At 49.4% G+C, this 20,135-nt stretch overlaps 1 protein-coding gene across 4 annotated transcripts in view; it reads right to left on the reverse strand.

Annotated features, from left to right (window-relative positions):
* Positions 1 to 1,095: 1,095 nt before the first annotated feature.
* The window catches only part of pcdh19 (protocadherin 19), a 47,877-nt gene continuing 28,837 nt past the window's right edge, over positions 1,096 to 20,135 (reverse strand). For all 4 annotated transcript variants that reach the window (XM_077021920.1, XM_077021918.1, XM_077021919.1 and 1 more), the window contains exons 4-5: positions 18,986 to 19,158; positions 1,096 to 2,951 (exon numbers count right to left, since the gene is read on the reverse strand). In XM_077021920.1, the coding sequence (XP_076878035.1) occupies positions 2,389 to 2,951; positions 18,986 to 19,158 (736 nt within the window). In that variant the 3' untranslated portion in view covers positions 1,096 to 2,388. The remainder of the gene's footprint in view (positions 2,952 to 18,985; positions 19,159 to 20,135) is intronic.

The following is a 20,135-nucleotide window of genomic DNA, read 5'->3' on the forward strand; positions in this document are numbered from 1 at the left end:
TCTCTCCCTTTGCAGTCAGAGCGGATCTATTCCATTATGAGCCATTTGATTGCAAATTAAAAAGAGTGTGACGAAAACACGTGGCACTGATACAATCAGACAAGGAGACAAGATGGAGAACATTTAAGAGTTTAATAATAAGCTGCAGGATACATTCAGTGATAATTCTGTTTTTCATGTTGCCAGAAGCTGTTGGTGAGACCAGCAAAAAACATTCAGCTACAAGATCTATATTGTTGTTTGCGTTATAGCCTTTTACCCATTTGTACTCTCCACATTATTAAAACATGTATTTTAAAGCAGTCAGTCATCAGTCATCCCGTGATAGGGCACTGCAATATTTTGCAATATGTTTCTCAAAACCCTCGATCAATCAGTCTGACTCCACAAAACCTGTGCAGTCCTGTCCTTAAACGACAGGGCTAGACACAGTTTTAGGGAGTGCAGACTGGTTCTGAGAGGGGTGTACATGGGGCTGCTATGCGTGTAACATAGTGAGTGCCTTTTCCAGTACTTCACAAACGCGTGGAACGCCATTTCCTAGTGGGACCCTCAAGCGTACTAACACAATAAGATTAAGCAACAACCTGCTATCTCGAAAGTTCAATGGTTGCCTTTCGCCTTGACTCGTTTGTGTCTTTAGCTATATCTCACTCTAAGCTCATTGTACTGACACACTACTGGTGGTGCTGAATTTTTATTTTTATTTTTAATTTATTTTTTGGGTTTTTTTTGTCTTTTTCTTTTTTCCTCTTTTTGCCCACACAGAAACTTGATGGCACAAGAACTGACCAATAAGAAACTCTTTTACAACAAGATAGACTGCAATCAACAGTTGTCAGGGGTAACACAGTGAACAGAAACCCAAGATCAGTTGAAAACAAAAAGTAAATCATAGTCGATAAAGAAAAAAACAAGTTAAAAAAAATCAAAATAACAGAGAAAACAAATGCCAGTTAATTTCAAGTATAACTTACTGATAAAATAACTGCACAGCATTAAATATTCTCATTATACATTTTTAAATTATTTATAAAATATATTTTGGCATGTTTTTTTTCCTTTTTGTGTTTGTGTAACAAACGCTACTGTAGCTTTAGTTGAACACCAATGTTTATTTTTTGTTTGTTTTTTTTTTTACTCTTGCAACAAAACATTAAAGGGATTGTCACATAACAACAGGTTATTAAAAATGATAATAGTAAACCCTATACAGAGTTTCACATAGCAAGACGTAAGTGACGACCCCTTCTATCCTAGCCCCATAGTCAAAATCCAAAAGTACAAGACCAGAGCAAGTTCTAGTAAACTGCTCCACTGGCTACAATCAAGAATGGGCACAGCAGATTTCAAAAGCAATGTTGTTGTTGTTGTTGTTGTTGTTGTTGTTGTATTTTCTTTCCCTATATATATATATATATATATATATATATATATATATATATATATATATATATATATATATATATGGGTTATCTGGAGGATCTATTTCACCCTATTCCAGTTTTTCAGAAGACTTCAGCAGATATTAAGAGTTCAGTTAGCTCCATCAGAAATAGAGAGTACGTACTGTAACCACCTCACAGTTTTTATAACCGACTAATTCAATGATTTGTTCAACACTGGAATGTCTTGAGGGAAACAGAAGGATGTTCTGGAGAGGTGCGTAAATGCAGGTGAGGAGGTGTTGAAAAGAAAACGGGATCTGGGATCTGGTTCACGGTTCCCCACACTCTCATTGGCCACCGGGGAAGGGAAAGGTGGGCTGGGCAGTGCGGCACATGGGAAGGATCTCCTCAGGAAAGATCTCCTCAGAATGACCGCCCCAGACAGATCTCCTCAGAAAGATCTCCTTGGGAACAATTCTCTCCAGGAGCGGTGGGAGCTTTTGGCAGTCGAAGCCAACCACACACCGAAGGCATTATCAGAAAAGCAGTTTATTAAGAGTCTATAAAGGCAATGACTGTACTCAGGTGGCACCACCAGTGTGCCAAAAGGTCTTTCTCAAATCTCCTTTACGAGACAGAGAGAGAGAGAGAGAGAGAGAGAGAGAGAGAGAGAGACAGAAAGAGAGAAAGAGGGCAGGGTTTGGCATATCACCCAGCTAACAGTAACCAGCCTGTCCACTCTACGTCATACTGCGGACAGACAAATGGCGGAAAACGGACAACGAGAACTGCTGTTACTACAAAGCCACGGTACGGGCCGAGCCGGGCAGAGCCACAGAGCCCAGCATACTCCCCCTGCGCCTCGCCCGCGTCCGTGGAGCGTATGCTGCGCCGTAGGTGCGTGTCTGTTCCTCCAGCCCGAGCTCCCTAACGGCGGCGTAGGCGCACGCGTGCCGGTAAGGGCGAGCACCCTCCTCCTCACGCACGGGCGGGGTTCCGGTTAGAGCACGATGTCCTTCAGGCGCTTGCTTCCGGGGGACTCCTTCTCCCGGCCGTCCTGCAGGAGCGTGTTGATCTCCCGCACGGCCGGCTCGCTGTCCTTGCCCTCGGGCTGCCGGAGAAGGCTGTGGTTGGCGATGCGCTCAGCGTCACGGCACTTGAGCGTGTTGTAGGCGGACGGAGGCTTGGCCTGCGGACTCTTGAGGTGCACGGGCGACGTGATGGGGCTGGCAGCCTCGCGGCCGTTGCCCGCCTCCCGCACGGCGCCGTTGGCTTTGGGGCTGCAGACGGCCGCCGACGGCTCGGCTGTCCGCTTGCCCTTGGGGTCGGCCCGCTCCTCCTCCGGCCCGTCCTTGCCAAAAGTAGCAAAAGTCCTTTTGGTCGTGCCGCAGTCCTCGTAGTGGGGCACGTCCACGGTGGTGGCCTCGATGGACAGGGCGATGACGTTGCGGCCATGCTCGGGCGACTTGGTCCGGGCCGGCATGGGAACACGCGGCATCCAGCAGCGATCGGAGTGGCCCAGGATACGACACTCGTCCTGACAGTGGAAACCCTCGGAGGGATCTGGATGGACAGGGAGAAACAGAGAGGAGCAGAAAGGGTAAATTCTGTTTCTTAAACTGGCACTTTTCCCCCATACTGCCCCGTTTCTGTTCTCTGGTGTGTTTTTGAATACAGGTGGAATTGGTTTGGCACTTTTCTTGTCTCAGAAAAGAGAGAGAAGGGACAGGATGGAGCAGGATGTTCCGCTCGGTTTGATGCTGGTTAATTTGCCGAGCTGATGTATCACGCACTCTGCCTGTGTGTGATTTAACCAGAACTAAAACGTGAAGTTGAATGGATGTGTTATACCAATTAAAGGATGCACTGTTAAATCAACAGTCTTGACTACAGCTCTCTTCTCCATCTACACATGAAGGCAAGTGTAAAAAATGTAATCAAAACTTTCAGTGTGAGGGACGGTTGAAAAGTAGCACCATTGTTACACAGTAAACATCATGCTCTGTTTCTGACATCTCGCAGGCAGTTATAAATATGTAATGATATTTTAAAGCTGTGACAGAAAAAAAAAGATATTTTTTGGAGTGGGTATTACTGCAGACTCTTGTTTTGTTGTATTGCAGCAGAAGGATTTTAAAATGTTTTTTTTATATCTTTACAATAGCAAAAGGAGCACAGTGTTCTCACTCATGTTTAGAAGCTATCATATTGGTTTTTACTAATTTAAAATGCATCAAAAATTGACCTTCTGACATTATATTGTTTGCTGTTTAAACAGACAGCCCAATAAGAGCATTTTGTGATTTAATGTCCAACATTCAGTCACGGTATAGACTTCCATTTTACTAGAAACATTTATTTATTATAAAAATCTAGAAGATGTAGTTCCACATCTGTTGTCATGTACAACGTGTGTTTATCATCTTCATCTGTTCACCATTGGTCCGTTTCTGACCACAAGGCTTCTGCTGACAGGATATTTTTTCAACACAGCCCTCTTAATGGTAAAACCCTGTATTATGCTAGTGTTCCTTTGCTGAGAGTCATGTGCAATTTAAATAACATCAAATCAGCAATACCTGTACGCAGACACTGACTAGCGATGAAGTCTGTCATCGTAAATCTATAATATGTACAGATAGGCATGCCTAACAGTGTGGCCGGTGAGTTTAGGTGCAGGGTGTTTCCAATAAAGTGGGGTGGTGGGTGTGGATAAATGGTGTTTGCATAACACTAGCATAAGCATTGTGAAATGCCATCTCTAAATGTACCGCAGTATTTAAGAGCGTACTCGACCGCTTTAAAACATTGAAACTGGTCAGAGGGTGAAAAGCTTCATAAAAATGTCAGGTGGTACAGGGACGTCAGGTGACACAGGGACGTCAGATGGCTCTGGGACGTCAGATGGCTCTGGGACGTCAGATGGCACAGGAACGTCAGATGGCACAGGGATGTCAGGTGACACAGGGACGTCAGGTGACACAGGGACGTCAGGTGGCACAGGGACATCAGGTGGCACAGGGACGTCAGGTGGCTCAGGGACGTCAGGTGACACAGGAACGTCAGATGACACAGGGACGTCAGGTGACACAGGGATGTCAGGTCACACAGGGATGTCAGGTGGCTCAGGGACGTCAGGTGACACAGGGACGTCAGGTGGCACAGGGACGTCAGGTGGCACAGGGACGTCAGGTGACACAGGGACGTCAGGTGCCAGATTTCCAAAGATCCCCCCTTTACAAATCCACCAAAAAGTTGGAGGCCTGCTAGATCCCAGTAGTGGTGACAGTAGTGGAATTGTGTCAGGGATTTCCATTGACCCCAGTGTGTGCTTACATCTGGCGCGTCCAGCTTGACAGATCACCCAATTAAATTTACTAATTATCTGTTTCTCCTTCTTCTTGCTGGACTCGCAGGAGCACCTCTGCTTTGGGCTCTGAATCGATATTTAAAGATTGGAGACCTGCATTCCAGGGCCAGGACTGCCAAAGCTTTAAATATGATCTGATGATATTGATTGACAGACGAATGACTGATGATGTGGGCCATTTGGTGTCGTACATCACTGCTGTTGTTTTGCTTGCAGTCCAAGTCGGACAGTGGGCAGAATGTAGGAATTAAAATGGAACGGAAAGCAGAGCTCTAAATCGACCAAGGTTGGCTCAAGTGGCTCAAATTTAGCTCATAATTACCAGGCCCTGTGAACACACACTAGTCCACTGCTTGAAAGGGCTTTTCATCACCAAAAGTCAATGTTATCACCATAGCAACAAGGGTGAGTCTCAGCATTATCCATACATACAGTGACAGAGAGCAGCTAGCACACCTGCCATAGCCTGAGATGTTCCGCTCAAGTGAATCCACTCAGCAGAGGATTCATCTGTATCCTGTACATCAGTGTGTGGGTTCTTTAAAAAGATTCAAATCGCATTTACCTCATGAATGAATTGGGGCACAATTACAGTCCCATTTACAAATTCCTTTCCTTTAGAAGAAGAAGGACATGTTCTTGCAGTGAACTTTTTTTCTTCTTTTATTTTTCCCATGGTCCTTTGGGGGGGTCTCCTGGGGAGCGATTCTGTTGGAAACGGCGGCGCTCTGAAAGCAGAACGCCATTAACGGGCCCCCTCATATCCTGTCAGGGCTTCATCCTCACAACTCACAGATGTTCCTCTCAAAGGTCTGCACTAACCACGCAACAAACGCCAATACAACGTGACAGCCTTTCGACCCCTGACGAAACTGAAGCTCTTCCTATCTCTGAAAGATAGAGATATAATGCCAACAAATGAAGCAATTAAACACTCGAGGCAGCTGATCCCCAAGTCAAGCCAGAAGGATCTGAGTGCGGGCAGGGCCACTCCTTCTCCACACCCACGCCGAGCACGGGGACGTCATCAGCAAAATAAGCCTGCCAATCAGGTCCAGGAAAAAAGCCTTAAACTGCCGTCCAGAGCCATATGTCAGTGGGAACATTTTTATCTACAATTTAATACCTATTAATTACTGCCTTGGCACTGGGGCGGAAACAGAAGCACTTTTCACCGTTCCACTTTTGAAGCAGAAATAAAGTTAACTTGCAAAACAGTAAACGACAACAAAAAAGCACAACAGTAATAATGCAAAATACACACAAACTTCCAAGTCCCACAGTCCTGCTGACAATTCAGAAATGCTGGGGTTTAATTCCGCGTTGCGAGCGTGAAAGAATTGAACTTGCTTTTGGAACACTTTAAATATGTATACCCAGATACACAGATACGCCGGGGCTAAGGAATAATAAATATCGTCTCCTCAAACACTGGAGCCGAATCCTCCTGATAGAAGCTGCCTTGTTTTCAGCTTGTAGTTACCTGGAATAACATCCGTTTCCTTCGGCAGGGGGAGCGCGGCCCACCTGTTTGCCGTCACACTGGCCCTCTAACGCATTCATCGTGAGCCGAAAATAAGCCCCGGGCAGTGACTCCAGCCCTGCCGCCTCCATCAAAGTGAAACGTCAGGACCGAGGGTCACGGCCACTGAACAGTGAGAGCAGAGAGAGGCTGGTCTCCTCTTCCCACTTTCCGCCCCAAAAGCTCCTACCTTAATGGTGCCTCCAAGACTGGAGGGGTTTTTTTTTTTTTCAACAGTGATGATGTTATTTGTCGTCATAAATGTGGCTAAATGAAATAAATCTGGAGGAGGCCGGATCTCAGATCCCAAAACACGAACAGAATGAGTTTTCATTTGGAGAAAACCTCCCAAACCCTCTTTTGAGACGCTGCCAGACTTTTCATCTTGTTTGGCAGCTAATGCGTTCCTGCTTGGAGAACACGTCTCGTTTCTCCTCCAAAGATATGAGGTGAGAGCTGGAGGTCGGTGCGTTGATGTAATCCTGCAACAGGACCAGCGACTGGCAGCTAATGTCTCTGCACAGCCAATACTGGACCATGCTGCAGAGGGCGGAGACATAGACACACACACACACACACACACACACACACACACACACACACACACACACACACACACACACACTCACACGCACACATATGCACACACAAAGGCACCTGTAGCTGGGCATATACTGTATATATATACAGTGTATTAAATTATATAATATAGTACACAAGGTTTCAAGAGAAACTTGTGAATGAGATGTACAGTGTTCTGTAGTAGAGATGCTGAACTAGTGAAACCTGAAGAATTAACATATATATTGTAGCATTTAAAAAGATATATTTCTTTCAGCCTATTCAACATTTAACTGCTCCGAGGGCATGAGGACACGTCGGCGTTGGGGCTAATTCGGTGGGGAAAGTCTTCCTCCTCAATATCTCTGTCCTTTACCTGACCAGCTTCTCTTCACCCAATTCACGAAACAATGGGTGTGTGTGGAATAATTAGGCCTTGGAGTGTGAGAGCCGCCGTGGTGTCTGCTATTCTGCTTGATTTCATTCTCCGGTCTGGGTTGCACCGGGGGCGGTGGGGGGGGGGGGGGGGGGTGGTATTCGGCAGGAAACAGGAGCTGCATTAATCCCCGTGACCTCTTTAGAGATGGGCTGGCACAGGTCGTCCTGTGAAGATGCCTGTTTTTTCTGCAGGACCTTCAGACCCCGCCCACTTGCAGCTTTGAGGCACTTTTGTGTACTTGAGACAGTAAGCCTGTTGCTCCGTGATTGGCCATATTCATTTGTCCGCCCCGGCGACTGCATTCCATTTGATCCAGATAGCATCGGAATGCTTCGAAAACCGCCGCCACTAATCACGCTGGCGACTTTCTGAGGGCCCGTGATTGAGAGCGGGTAGGAGGGGCCGGTCTGAGGGGGGAGGGGCTTCAGCCCGGCGAGCACTCTCCACGTTTTGCTCACTCGACGGGGACCTGGGGTGACACAAGGAACCCCGTCTCCTCTGCGAGGCTGTCGGCGGCTACAGCGCGGCAGGCTGAGGCGGGCTGAGGTGGGCCGAGCCGCCGGGTGCTTCCCGCGAGGGAGAGTCCGAGTGCCGTTGTCATCCCAGCCAGGCTTTTCACTCGGAGAGCCATAAATCAGCCGCGAGCCCCAGGCCCGGCGGGACCGCAAGATGGAGTGTGATGATCTCGTTCTTACAAACAGTGGGGGAGGCGGTGTCACCGAGCAGCAGAAGCGTATCTCGGCACGGGGGCCTTGCCATCTAGAGCAGCCCCCGCCAAGTACCCCCCCCCCCCCACCGCTACACTGTCCCCCTCCCAGTACATCTGCCACCCTCTCCTCACTGAATGACCTCACTCTCCTGCCTCTCTGCGCGAGGTGCTCCAGTATTAATTATTGAGGCCATTATGATCGCGTAGCTCTGCAGAAGCCATGGTATGGCCGACGGATCCAGAGTCCCTGCTGCCTGACTGCATGTCTTAGCATTAGCACCAGTCAATTTATCAGGAAGTGAATCAGCGTCTGGTCCGAGCGCCGGCCGTTGTGTCTGACAGCCGGTCGCCTCTGTACAGCCGCAGTACGCCCTCTTAAAAGCTTAACACACCCTGACAGTTTACATTAGAATTGTGCTGGTTAGTTGTTAATTATTTATTTACAGTCCAGACCCCCATGATTATTGCTTTCATAAGGGAGTTTAAAGTACAGCCGTTAAACCAGGCTGAATATAGTGCTCCTTCCCCACTGGCCTGTATAACACCCCCCCCCGGCCTTTCTAGTCACATGCGGCCATCTTGTCTGGTTGGTCCCCAGTTAAAAGCTGAATTCTTGACAAACAACACAGCGGCTTTTAGAGTGGCACCGACAGCATATGCCTAACAGCTGTGTAAGATTTGCAGAGGGGGATGCAGGAACAGAGCCCGCCTGTGTCCGCACCGCTCCACAAACCGCTCCACAAACCGCTCCACAAACCGCTCCACAAACCGCTCTCCTGCAGCAACGAGCTTGCGAGGGGAAGGAGAGTGGCGGAGCTTTGCGAGCTTTTGTCATCGCGGAGAAGACAAACGCCATATTTCACTGCGCTGCACCTTTCCATAGTGCAGCATTACAGCCCCAGCAACTGTAGCTGCCTCTGGCAAGAATACACGTCCTACAATTGAATTCATACGCAACAACAATTTAAGCCACTCGGAATGCATTTAATCAAGGAGACCAAGACTGTTGAGTGCAATTTACTAGGACTCGCCACGTTTTCCTCAGATGCCCTCGCTGTAATGTGAGCACGCAGGCTAAGGGAGGCGCCGGCTACGTGCTCGAACGCCGGTTTGTGCCACGGGGCCGAGATACGGCCCCACCGCCCTCCCGCGACGGCCTGGAGCCGCCACGCCGCGGCCCACGCTGGCCTTCAGAGTGTTCTGTGACGGGGCCAGAGTCATGGTAGTGACTGAGGAACGAAGGGAAATAAAAGATGCTGACACACAACAGGATTTATGTCACTGTTGCCCCTGTGGACTGTCAGAAATTGCAGACTCCCCCATTAGATGAGGGAGAGCACAGAAACAGCCATTGTTGCAGTACTCAAGCTTAGAGTCCTCTTTCTGAAGGTGGACCTCAAATTAACCTCACCAGCAAAGCCAGCGGCCTTGACAGACACACACGCCCATGGTTTTTTTTTCTTTTCTTTTTTCTGTCTGAGGAATTGGTTGTGGAGGACATCTTTAAATACACTGTAACAAACGACGCATTCTGTGTTTAAGCCTGACCGAGCTGTGCAGCTAATTTGCTCGGGAACCCTTGAGCCTGAGAGGAGGAAGAGGGACAAAAGCAGTTGGTAAATTACATTAGTGAAGGGGCCAAGATGGGGGGGGGGCTGAGGATGTGGAGGGAGGGGAGGGGTTTGGGAAGGGAGGGGGGGGGAGGGGTGGACAATGGCGATGATGAAATGATCTGCGAGGAGTCCATTGCCTTAGTCAGTGCAGCCCGGTGAATTCTCCAGGGCTGCAGCCATCATTAAACACAAGGCCATGTGGGGGCAGCCTCCTCCCTTAGAGGCTTTATTTGTTATGCAGACCAGCATGATCCAGCTGAGGGAATCTGAGTGGCTCTGGGTCAGCGGCGGCACAAATATGAGCCCAAATGGAGGCCTGTGTGATTCATCTTATTTTCACTCTCCAGGTCTTTTCTCTGACCTCCCACCCCACATTACAGATTATTACATACAAACCGTCACAGCTAAAGGAGCTAATGTGGGAAGCTAATATGAGAAGGGCAGAGCATTTAAACAGTATATAAACAGTGTCTGTCTAGCAGGAACAAACTACTGTCTCTATTTTCATCGTTCATTAGTGCGTATTGTTTTCAATGTTCACTGCTTGCTCCTGAGAACATGAGAACAGTGCAGCGTTCATCGTAGCTGTTTGAAATGTTCTGTATATCAGTCATAACAGTGATGATAGCCTAAACTGAAGAAGCCATAATCAACTACCAAGAACCTTTCAATTATAGTTACATTTTCAGTGCTGGTTTTAGGGGGGTGTTAAAGTCAATGCCCAAGTGCTTGATATAAACCCACCTGTATGTGCCGAAGCCTCAACAGCTGAAATCAATGCACCTTCACTCAGTGGCTGGGCCACATGTCCTTGGGTGGAATACTAACATCTCCAGACTGCTGTTCCCTACCAGGCCCGTGGGAGGAGCCTCGCTGCGTAGACTGTGTTACATAATTAATGCTACGTACCTTCTCATTCAGGCATGTTTGGCCTGGGCCATCCTTGCCACATCTTTTCAATTCTGATTTATCTTGCTTCTTGTGCCAACCTATTATCTCTCTCTCTTTCTCTCTCTTTCTCTCTCTCTCTCTTTCTCTCTCTCTCTCTCTCTCTCTCTCTCTCTCTCTCTCTCTCTCTCCCTCCCTCATTTCCCATATCTCCTTTCACTTCATTTATTTATTTTGGGTTTTTTTTTCAAATCCAACTAGAAATGCAGGGAAATGGGACAATGCCTGTTGTATTTATTCCTTTCCTCTTTTACTGCATTGCTCGTGCGTGCTGAAAGCATCTTAATGGAGGCCCTTCCCTTCCTATGCAGGCCACCACACTCAAGCTCCAGACTGTCTGCTTCCTACGCAGAGTCCCGCCCCCACTGGGGCCCTCCATATGCATATTCATAAGGGGGAGGGAGCTGCAGCTGAAAAGGCTGAGGCCCTCGCATTCAATTAGTCCCAACCATGCGCTACAAAGGCCTTCCTTACAACCACCCCCCAAAGACATGCAGGTTTTCCTAGCATCCGGGCATCGATCTGTAGAGAAGACAGATCCACTCAATCCGTATCAGAGCGCCGGTTCGCCCATCCCCTCATTTTGCGGCCTGCTGAGCGTCGGAGCACAGCGGAGCGGTGGAGGAGGAGGCGGAGCTACAGCAGGATGAGCTGCAGGACATATCAGGAACCGCGGACGCGCTTTTAGAGTAATGCTGTTAGTGGGAGGAACCAGGCGGCATCAAACGGCCCACGTTCGGTGGGTTGGGGCTCACACGTCACACGTCGCACACGCTAACCGCATTCCACCACTGAGGAACACGCACTGGGTCGTTACATGAAACACGCTTATCTGCAGCGGGAGAGTGAGGCAGGGCTCGGAGAAGAGGAGCTATGTTTGGGAGCCATGTGCCAACATTTGAACTCTACTGCAGGAATAAGGTTAGATCTGCAGGATGAGTGTGTTCTGATTTTACATGCAATATCCTGTCTTCTAGAAGGCAGGGATGGGCTTTAGCACGGAGAGGAGGAAATAACTGTGTCTGCTTGTGTGTGTGTGTGTGTGTGTGTGTGAGATAGAAAGACAGTGGGTGTGTGGAGTGAGAAGCTCACTAAACCTATGAGAAGAACAAGACATTGTTAAGAACACTCATGTCACAAGATCTTCTAATCTCACATGGCAGGAAATTAGATTATACGTCTATTGTCAATGTTAAATCGCATCAGTGTCAGCTTAGATTGAGATTGAGATTCATTAGGTTTCCTCCTTTAGATCTTCCGTGATGTTACCGCAAGCTGAATAATGAAAGCGCATGAAGTTTTCATTATTGTGATGTGTATTCTTTGGCATGAAAAGACCAAAGGATCTCAGGGCCGTGTGATGTTCTGATGTTTAGTCCTGTAAATTGGTGGACCCTTCTGCTCCACCCCCCACTGATACAGGCCACTGCTGTCTAAACTAATAGGGGATGCATCAACAAACTAAATTGAGGCCTTCCTCTCTACCATTAAACGTAACAGCCAGCATTCCCCCATTACTTTTTATCCTTTCATCCTCCTTTTTTAGCTTGGAGGCAAAGGGCTAAAACCACGAAGGTTAAACGGCCACCCAGAGGAACGTTTGAGTTCTGTCTTTTCTACTGAAGCCTTGAAGGCAGAAAATAGGAAAAGGAGATGGAACGACGGAGCCAAAAAAACCCGAGACCCGGTCCAGTGGTGCGCTCAGAACACACCGGCTGCCTGCACAGGGTCAAAGGCTGAAGAGACTCAGCACAGACGTCTCTGTGGAGGATATTTGCATTTAAAGGTTCACACATGAAGTGATACTTGGGGGGGGGCTTAGCCGTAAACAGGGTGGGCTTATCAGGGCTTCTCACAGAGGCAAACTAGGGAGGAGCCTTCTGTTGTCCATGGCAACTCTCACGCTCCACCTTTTCTGTAATCTTTCATCAGTAGGTCATAATTTAGCATGACTGAAGTTATCTGGAAGGGAGACGCAAGTTGAATCGAGTTTTATGGAAGTTTTTCTACCGGATCATTTATTTATTTATTTATTTATTTATTTATTTATTTATTTATTGTGGAAGCCTTTGCGAAAAATGGTGCATTTGAATTCGCAGCGGTGTAAGTTGGGTTCAGACGCAATGCCCCCCCTACCCCCTTAAGAAACATGGAGGTTTGGCCCACAGACCACTGTTACACTTGCTGGATTTGACATCGTCAGACTTATACATGTGTACGGTTTATGTTCCACAGGGTTTTAATGGAGATTTAACATTTTAAAGTAATGAGGGATGAATATGCATGAGCGTGGTCGGCTGTGGAAGGAGCAGCGGGCCAGGGCAGTAAACTTTAGTTTATGGTTGTAATTATCTCAGAAAGGAGGAGCTATTATTTTATGGCAACAGATGCACATGGTCTGGCATTGAGAGGAGAAACTCTAGCAGATATCAAAGTGCCGCTCCTAAGAACTGGAAGCACACCAGTAAGATGTTGTGAACGTGTGAGTGGGAGTGCTGGAGCTGAGGAGAGCTGTATTCTTTCCTCTCGGTGAGCAAAGAGCTCCTACGTAATCGATGGGATGAGCGGAATATGCATTTATATGGAAGAGGTTAAAAGAGACGCGGTGTAGTGGTGGAGCAGAACTCACTCTCCCTGTCTCACTCCCTGTCTCTCATTCCCTTTCTCTACCCAACCACAATAAACGTCGCCCTGTATTTCCGACAGAAAAATGCGGCCTGCAATCTACCTGTCAGTAGCCTAGACCCCCCCACCCGCCCCAAACAGTGCTGAGTGTATGCACAAAATGGTGAACGACAAAATTCACCAGCGCCACCACCACAGTGAGCAGATGTCTTTTGCCAAGAACATAATGTCCCCGGCAGCTTAGCGTTCCTTTGCGGCGTGCGTAGGTGTGCGTTTGAATTCGCCCCTTGTGAGCGCCCACGTCCCCCCCCCACGTTTTGGACCGTCGGCCAGGATCAGTGGCGTGGAGCTTGATCCCGCTGAGTTGGGCTTTTCTGACAGGAGTTAATGGACTCGAGTGAAGCTTGCGTTGGGTGCTATAGGCCGCCCGCCAGCGCCAACCTCCTCCCGGTGTCCATTTCCCCACTTGCTCACCGATAGGTGCACGGTCCCTTTCAGTCCCGGTCAAATAGTGTGTGTGGGTGGGGGTTGTGTTCACAGCAGCCCCCCCCCACCACCAACACCTCCGTCAGCACCACAGCTCCCATTCCGCTGCCCCTGAAACACCTCCGCGTGCCAGCTCCGCTTAACCACCCTCACGCCTGAATATAAAGATAAAAATAAAGCGGGCTGACATCAAGAGCGTGTAGGCTACGACCCGCTCTACCGTGAAGAGGGGCGTCCAGTTACAAAAAGCCCATTATGCGTGGAGAGGATCCAAGAGTCGTCCGCAGAGACTGGCTTCGCTTCACCTCTCTATTAGTTATGTTCTGGTTAAAGCCCAGCTGGGCCTGCCTTGTGGCTGCCCCTCGAACGCCCCTGCCCCCCTGAAGACAGAACTGCCCCAGTGGCTTGTTACCTGTGGCTTGGTGTGCGAGGGTGTGTGTGTGTGTGTGTGCGGTACTGTGTGAGAGGTGATCTGCAGGACAAAGGCGCTTGCCGGGCCCTAATCAGTCAGGACTTTCCTGCGTGGTTCCCTCCCTCCTGTCTTTCTTTCCTCGTGGATTACTCTCTATCCAAGTCTCCATCCATATCGCTCTGCCTCTCTCTTTGTCACTCACTCTCATTAAGTGTTAAACACACACACACACACACACACACACACACACACACACACTCTCACTCTCTCTCTCACTACCTCGCAAATTGAGTTTAAATTGAGGTGCAGCGGTACTTTCTGGTGGTGACTGTCAACCAGCGCGGTATTACCTGGTCTCGGCGGTCCGGGGGGCCCGGATGAGGACCGACGCACGCCGGGCCCCATCCGGCTGCCGCATCGTGCGTCGTTACATACATGTACAACAAACAGTTGTGATTTCACTTGGTTTCTGGGGTGATTATTAACACGCCTTCCACAAACTGCTGTCATGAATAAGCAATGGGATCCAGGGACGTTTCCCTTTCTATCTACCTCTCGTCGCTTTCTTGATTTCCCTCTCTCCCTCCCTCCCTCTCTCCCTCTCTCCCTCCCTCGCTCCGTCTCTGTCTCCGTGCGGCTGGAAGCTAGGATTGTCTGGAAAATGAGCTGTCAGCTGAAGGTTTGCAATGAGATACATCAGCCTCATTGCCGACCCTGGAAAATAATGAACTGCCCCCCCCCCCCCCCCCCCCCCCCCCCTGATATGTTCAATCCATAACAAGTGCAGGGAAGATATGCAGCACTCTCGAGCTGATTAGACCTGTGCTTCTCTGGCAAGAGGTGGAATCGGGCAGGTAGGGCTGGCTTTCGAAGGGATGCATCGAAAGAAAAGAGATTAAAAACATTCATTTGGTTTGCTTCTTCATCGACTTCAGAAACACAATGAAGTGAGCATAAAATTTACACAGGGGCTTGCAGTTAAAATATGTAAACACATGGTCTTCCATCAGGCAGGAGTGTGGGGAGCCTGTGATGCTTGATATGATACTTGTTTGAGTGAACATCTGTGGCGCACTCCATGACACACTTCCTGAAGCTGGTCTTGGATTCTCTCTCTCTCTCTCTCTCTCTCTCTCTCTCTCTCTCATCTCCATTTATTTCCTTCATTTTCCTATGACCCCTCATGCAGGGGTCCAGATTGTCAGCACAACCCCCTCCCCCCACCCCACCCCACCCACCACCGCAGTCTTCATTCTGACACCTGCCAGCATTTTCATTAGGTCATCAGAGGGCAGCAAATTAGAAAACCTCCCCTGTGTTGAATTTGGGGCACGTCTGGAACATGAATTGTGAGTTTGGGGGGTTGGGGAAAGACAGCGAGTCTTGAAATCAATTAGGAGCCAAAGTTCCCTGCTGGGGTGCTGAGTATGGCAGTGGCGTGCAGTTCTGGGCCAGAGGAGGACATACACGCCTATAGGGACAGAGAGATTTATGAATAAAAGACTGCCAGGACAGGGGACGCCCTGAGTGGAACATGCTAGAACCCGGCAGCGGCAAATTGAGCTGTCGAAGCACCTCAGGGTATTCACAAAAAGAGAGACAGCGAGAGAGAGAGAGAGACACAGAGAAAGAGGGGAATCTCAATATTTGGTGTCTACTGGGTGCTACAAATAGCCTTCAACCAGACTCCGTGGACTTGACTTGAAGCGCCAAAGTCGGTGCTTAAGCAATGTGTAAAACTGTGCCGTGCTGTTGCCGTTCAGGTTGTTCTGCGGAGATCTGAGGAGCAAACGCGGCTGCCTGGACAGCCCTCATCCTGCATTACAGCCGCCGGTCCTCCAGGGAGTCTCTTATGGCTGCCATGATGTATAATTCAACACAGGCAGGCTTTAAACACAGAGGACGGGCGGACTGAATCCTCTCCCTTATCCACGCTGTCCCCCATTCATCACAGTTTATCTCCACCGGAGGATGCACCTCTCCGAACGGGCAGCACCATTAGCGTCGCTCCGTGGCCGCTGCTGCCCGCCGCGGGCCCGCGGTCCGCCCACACCTGGGGCAAAAGGACGACCCCCATCCCCCCCCCCCAACACCATTCGAGGCCAAAGCGACACGCACAGCACGTGCCTCTAGAAGCCGCAGAGAGGTGTGCTAGTGAAAGGAGTGAAACAGCAGGGCCGGTAATAGAATCAATGTGAATAAGCACAGGGTTCTGAGGAAGTGTGTGCTTTGTGTTTAGAGACTATTGGGCAGGCAAGGACCCCCCCCCCCCTCCCCAGTGCAAGCAATTCCCACACTCGTCTGACAATGGTTGGGGGCAGGAGGGAGGGTCTTAAATCGGAGGTAATGCTGTCTCCCAAGTGCCAACGCTACTTTCCACACATACTTGTGAGAACAGTAAACATTCACACAGCATAGAACACCCAAGGAACTGGGGTGGTGGGGGGGTTTACAATCCATTCTTTCCTGCCTGCTTCCTGAAAGAAAGAAAGAATTGTGTGTGTGGGGGGTGAGGGGAGGGGGGGGTGAAAATAAAAAAAAACAAAGGAGATGCTTTGTATCCATAGTGTCTGTTTGTGTCCTTTAGCAATTGCTGTTCAAACCTGTAACTGTAGACCAGAGGCTGTGAAATGGCTGAATGGTTGTGTGCTGTGTGGGGAGAAGTGTGTTGTGTGAGGAGATGTGTGTTGTGTGGGGAGACGTGTGTTTGTGTTCTCACTCTGCAATCCTGCTTCTCTGAATCCATTTGACTTGTCAAAATTTATTGCGCCAATAGTGTCAAAGGCGTGTGTCTGATGCTGACTTCACACACTTCTTTTAACACGGCCAAATGTGGTAAAATAGCCAGTAAGTGTGGGAGTAATGATGCTCTTAAGCAAATTGTTCTATGTAGGCTTGTCCAGGGTTTCCAAAGATCCGATTGTGTTTTGTAGCGGTGGAGTCGATATGCCAGGAAGCTCATCACTCTAAAAGCGCAGCACAACCGCTGCGATTGTACCGGAGTGAATATCCACGGCGACGCTGTCTCACTTCTGCATATGCAAATGCTTCTTGGCCAGTTCATTTAATAATTATTCCCCCGTCTCATTACTGCTGTCCGCGCAACTGCCATCAAGACACTTTACAGACAATGCGAGAGCCAATTCAAATGAGGTCATTTTGCGAATGTTCATTAGGGCTCTTAGAGCCGGAGAAGAGACTGAAAGAAAATATGGCCCCAGATACCATTAGGCCCTGGTATTTGTCACCCTCTAATCCCGCTGGCCATCAGAGGTGAGTGGTGTTGAAGGAGCCGCTTCCTGGCCACTGTTTGGTCTGTCTTCACACATTTGGCACATGCGTGTGGCGGAGACAGACGGGCGCTGAGCTGTCAGGGTGAGACGGGACGCGCTGGAAGAGACGCGCCCCTACTGCAGCGTCTCCATTATCAAATTAACTCTTACAGTGAGTGCTGAGATTCAATTAAGCAGCATTAGAGTGATACACTGCTGATTTTGACGGCGCACGTGTAATATTCCTCATACGCGTTTCTCTAACATTTCCAATTACACACGCACAAGCCTAGAGGGCACGTCAGGGTGTGCCTCGCACGAGCCGCCGCCTTTGTGTGCCTGAGAAATAATTAAGGCCAGTAACCAATAGCCGCGGTCTGAGTAATTATACTTCATTATTGGCAGTGAGCTGGCAGAGGTTTCACGAGAAGTCCTCCACCACAGCAAGCAGGAGACCGGTGAATCTTCCCCACAGTCTCCATGGAGCGTGTTGACAACAGCCACCTCGGCGAGGCTAATATAACCAATCTGCTTTTCCGTCCAGCACGTTCACATACAGTGCTGTTGCCAGGTAGCCACCCTTCCCACGATTCATCTGGATAAAGACTGGTTAATTAGCCAGTTAGAATAAACCATAGGGCATCTGATCAGGTGCAAGCAAGAGTCTAATTAATCCTCATGCCAGTTCCACATGAACTCAGGATCTAGATGGTTGGGGGGAGAGTAAGAAAAAAAAGCTAATTTTGTAAATAAATTTGTATCCACTGTGTGTAGTAATAACCTCACTTCTTCATCTCTGTCTCATTAGTGTCTCCGCCCCCTTTCAACAGACAGGTCAGGAACACAATGGCAATGCAGAAGCCGGTTATATCACCATCGTGCGGCTCCGGCTTTTAACGAGTCCTACCGCCTCCAAACACCTCCAGCTCTGATCGCCTCCTCTGTAGTGAGGACAGGCAGCCGAATTTCATATATACATACATGCACTTTCCCCAGCGTCTCTCAGAAGCCATCACAAGCACTCGCAGAGATCAAAGGCGCATTTACCGTGATGTGACAAAGCGTTCCAATAATAAAGACGGATCTGGCTCCCGCCTTTTCTGCTAAGCCCCGCCCACCCCTCCCTCCCTCTGCAGTGCCACTCCTAATCACTCTCGACGCTGCGATTGGGTGCGTGGGTGCGTGACCTCTTGCTGACTCCTGCCAGCCAACCGGATGTCTCCATAAACGGGAGTCAAAAAAAGACACATCAACATTAATTCCGTGCTAAATGAGCCATTTCAATAATTCATGAGGACGCGCGATATGTAGATTCCCAACCTCCAACCTTTGTCAGCCTAATTGCATGTCACTCAGACAGGTGTGGGGCCGTGTCGACCGCCGACACAGCTCACGTCCGTCAGTTCTGTTCACCGGCGCCGTATCAAAGGGGGCCCAGGACGCTGAGTGCCTCCCCTACATTACCGCCCGGGCTTCAAAACCCAGCCGCGATTCAGCGCTCACCCATCTCAGGCCTGATCTAGCCCTGGTGTAATGGACCGATAATGGGGTATGCTCATATTGGAGAGCTTCCTCTCCTTCTCTCTCTTCCTCACCCCATTCTCTCTCTCTCTCTCTCTCTCTCTCTCTCTCTCTCTCACCTTGTTCTGGCAGTTGGCAGCTGTTGGGAGGCACGGTCATGTTCAGCACGTCGTTGACGGCCGTGTCGGCGTAGTGGCCCCTCTGCACGTCATGCTCGCTGTCCGTCTGGTCACTCTCCTCGTGTCCGCTGTCCTTCAGACTGTTCCCCTCCATGTCCTTGAAGGTGGACGTGCTGCAGCGAGAGAGGAGAAGCACGGCACTTTTACCGCCCCGTCTGGCCCCGTCTGGCCCCCCCATCTCCCTCGCCCAGAGTCACTTTCCACTAAAGCCTTCCGCTGCTGACGGCAGGAGCTGCTCCAGCGGCCCTGCCGTTCAGCTCCGAGGCAGGTCGCCGGTCACGGCCCTACTCTGCTGATCAGCTGCTGAAAGGATTCGGAGTTATTAGGATGATGGCTCTGCTTCCGAAGAATCTGCCATGGATCTGCTGAACTTAGGCGAGGTAGAAATGTGGGCTGCCTTTTCTAAACCGCCATTCACCGCCTTTGAAGAGGCCTGTGTTAGTGACAAAATTGCCTGGAAGACTCAGGCTGAGAGGCGGCAGGGCCAATGTCGAGCTTTTTTAGCCCAGAGTTAATATCCAGAGACAAGAAAGCGAGACGGGCAGGCGGACGGAGCAAAAAAAAAAAAGAGAAGAAGTTGGCCGTCAACAGCTGCAGTGCACAAGCCTGATTTCTCCTCATTTAATAGCTGGCCCACTGGAACATACTCAGATGCAGCGCAGAGGGATGGAAATGAGTGTGTACGAACACACACACAGACACACACACACACACACACACACACAATGGCGCGTCTGCTCCGAGGCAGACGGGCGAGGGGGGTATGAGCGAGGCAGACTGCTCCTCTCCCAGGCTGCACTGCCTCTGCTGCACACTCTGATTTTATCGGTCTAATTGCACCTGTCCCGGTCTGCACGGCCCCTCAGACCCGTGTGCTCTGTGCTCTCTCCCCCCGCACTGTACCGCAGAGCCCCAGCTCCAGTCGTCTTTATTTATTTACCTAAACACAGCAGCCCGCTATGCTCTTTTGTTTTTTTTCCCACTGGAGACAAAATTGTCATAATGGGTTTTAAAGATTTGGCTGCGCCTATTTCCGAGCTGGATCTCCTCCTAAGCGCAGGTACGAGGGGAGATACGATCTGCACTCACT

The sequence above is a fragment of the Brachyhypopomus gauderio genome, chromosome 11 (genome assembly GCF_052324685.1).
Source record: "Brachyhypopomus gauderio isolate BG-103 chromosome 11, BGAUD_0.2, whole genome shotgun sequence".
NCBI classification, from domain to species: Eukaryota; Metazoa; Chordata; class Actinopteri; order Gymnotiformes; family Hypopomidae; genus Brachyhypopomus; species Brachyhypopomus gauderio.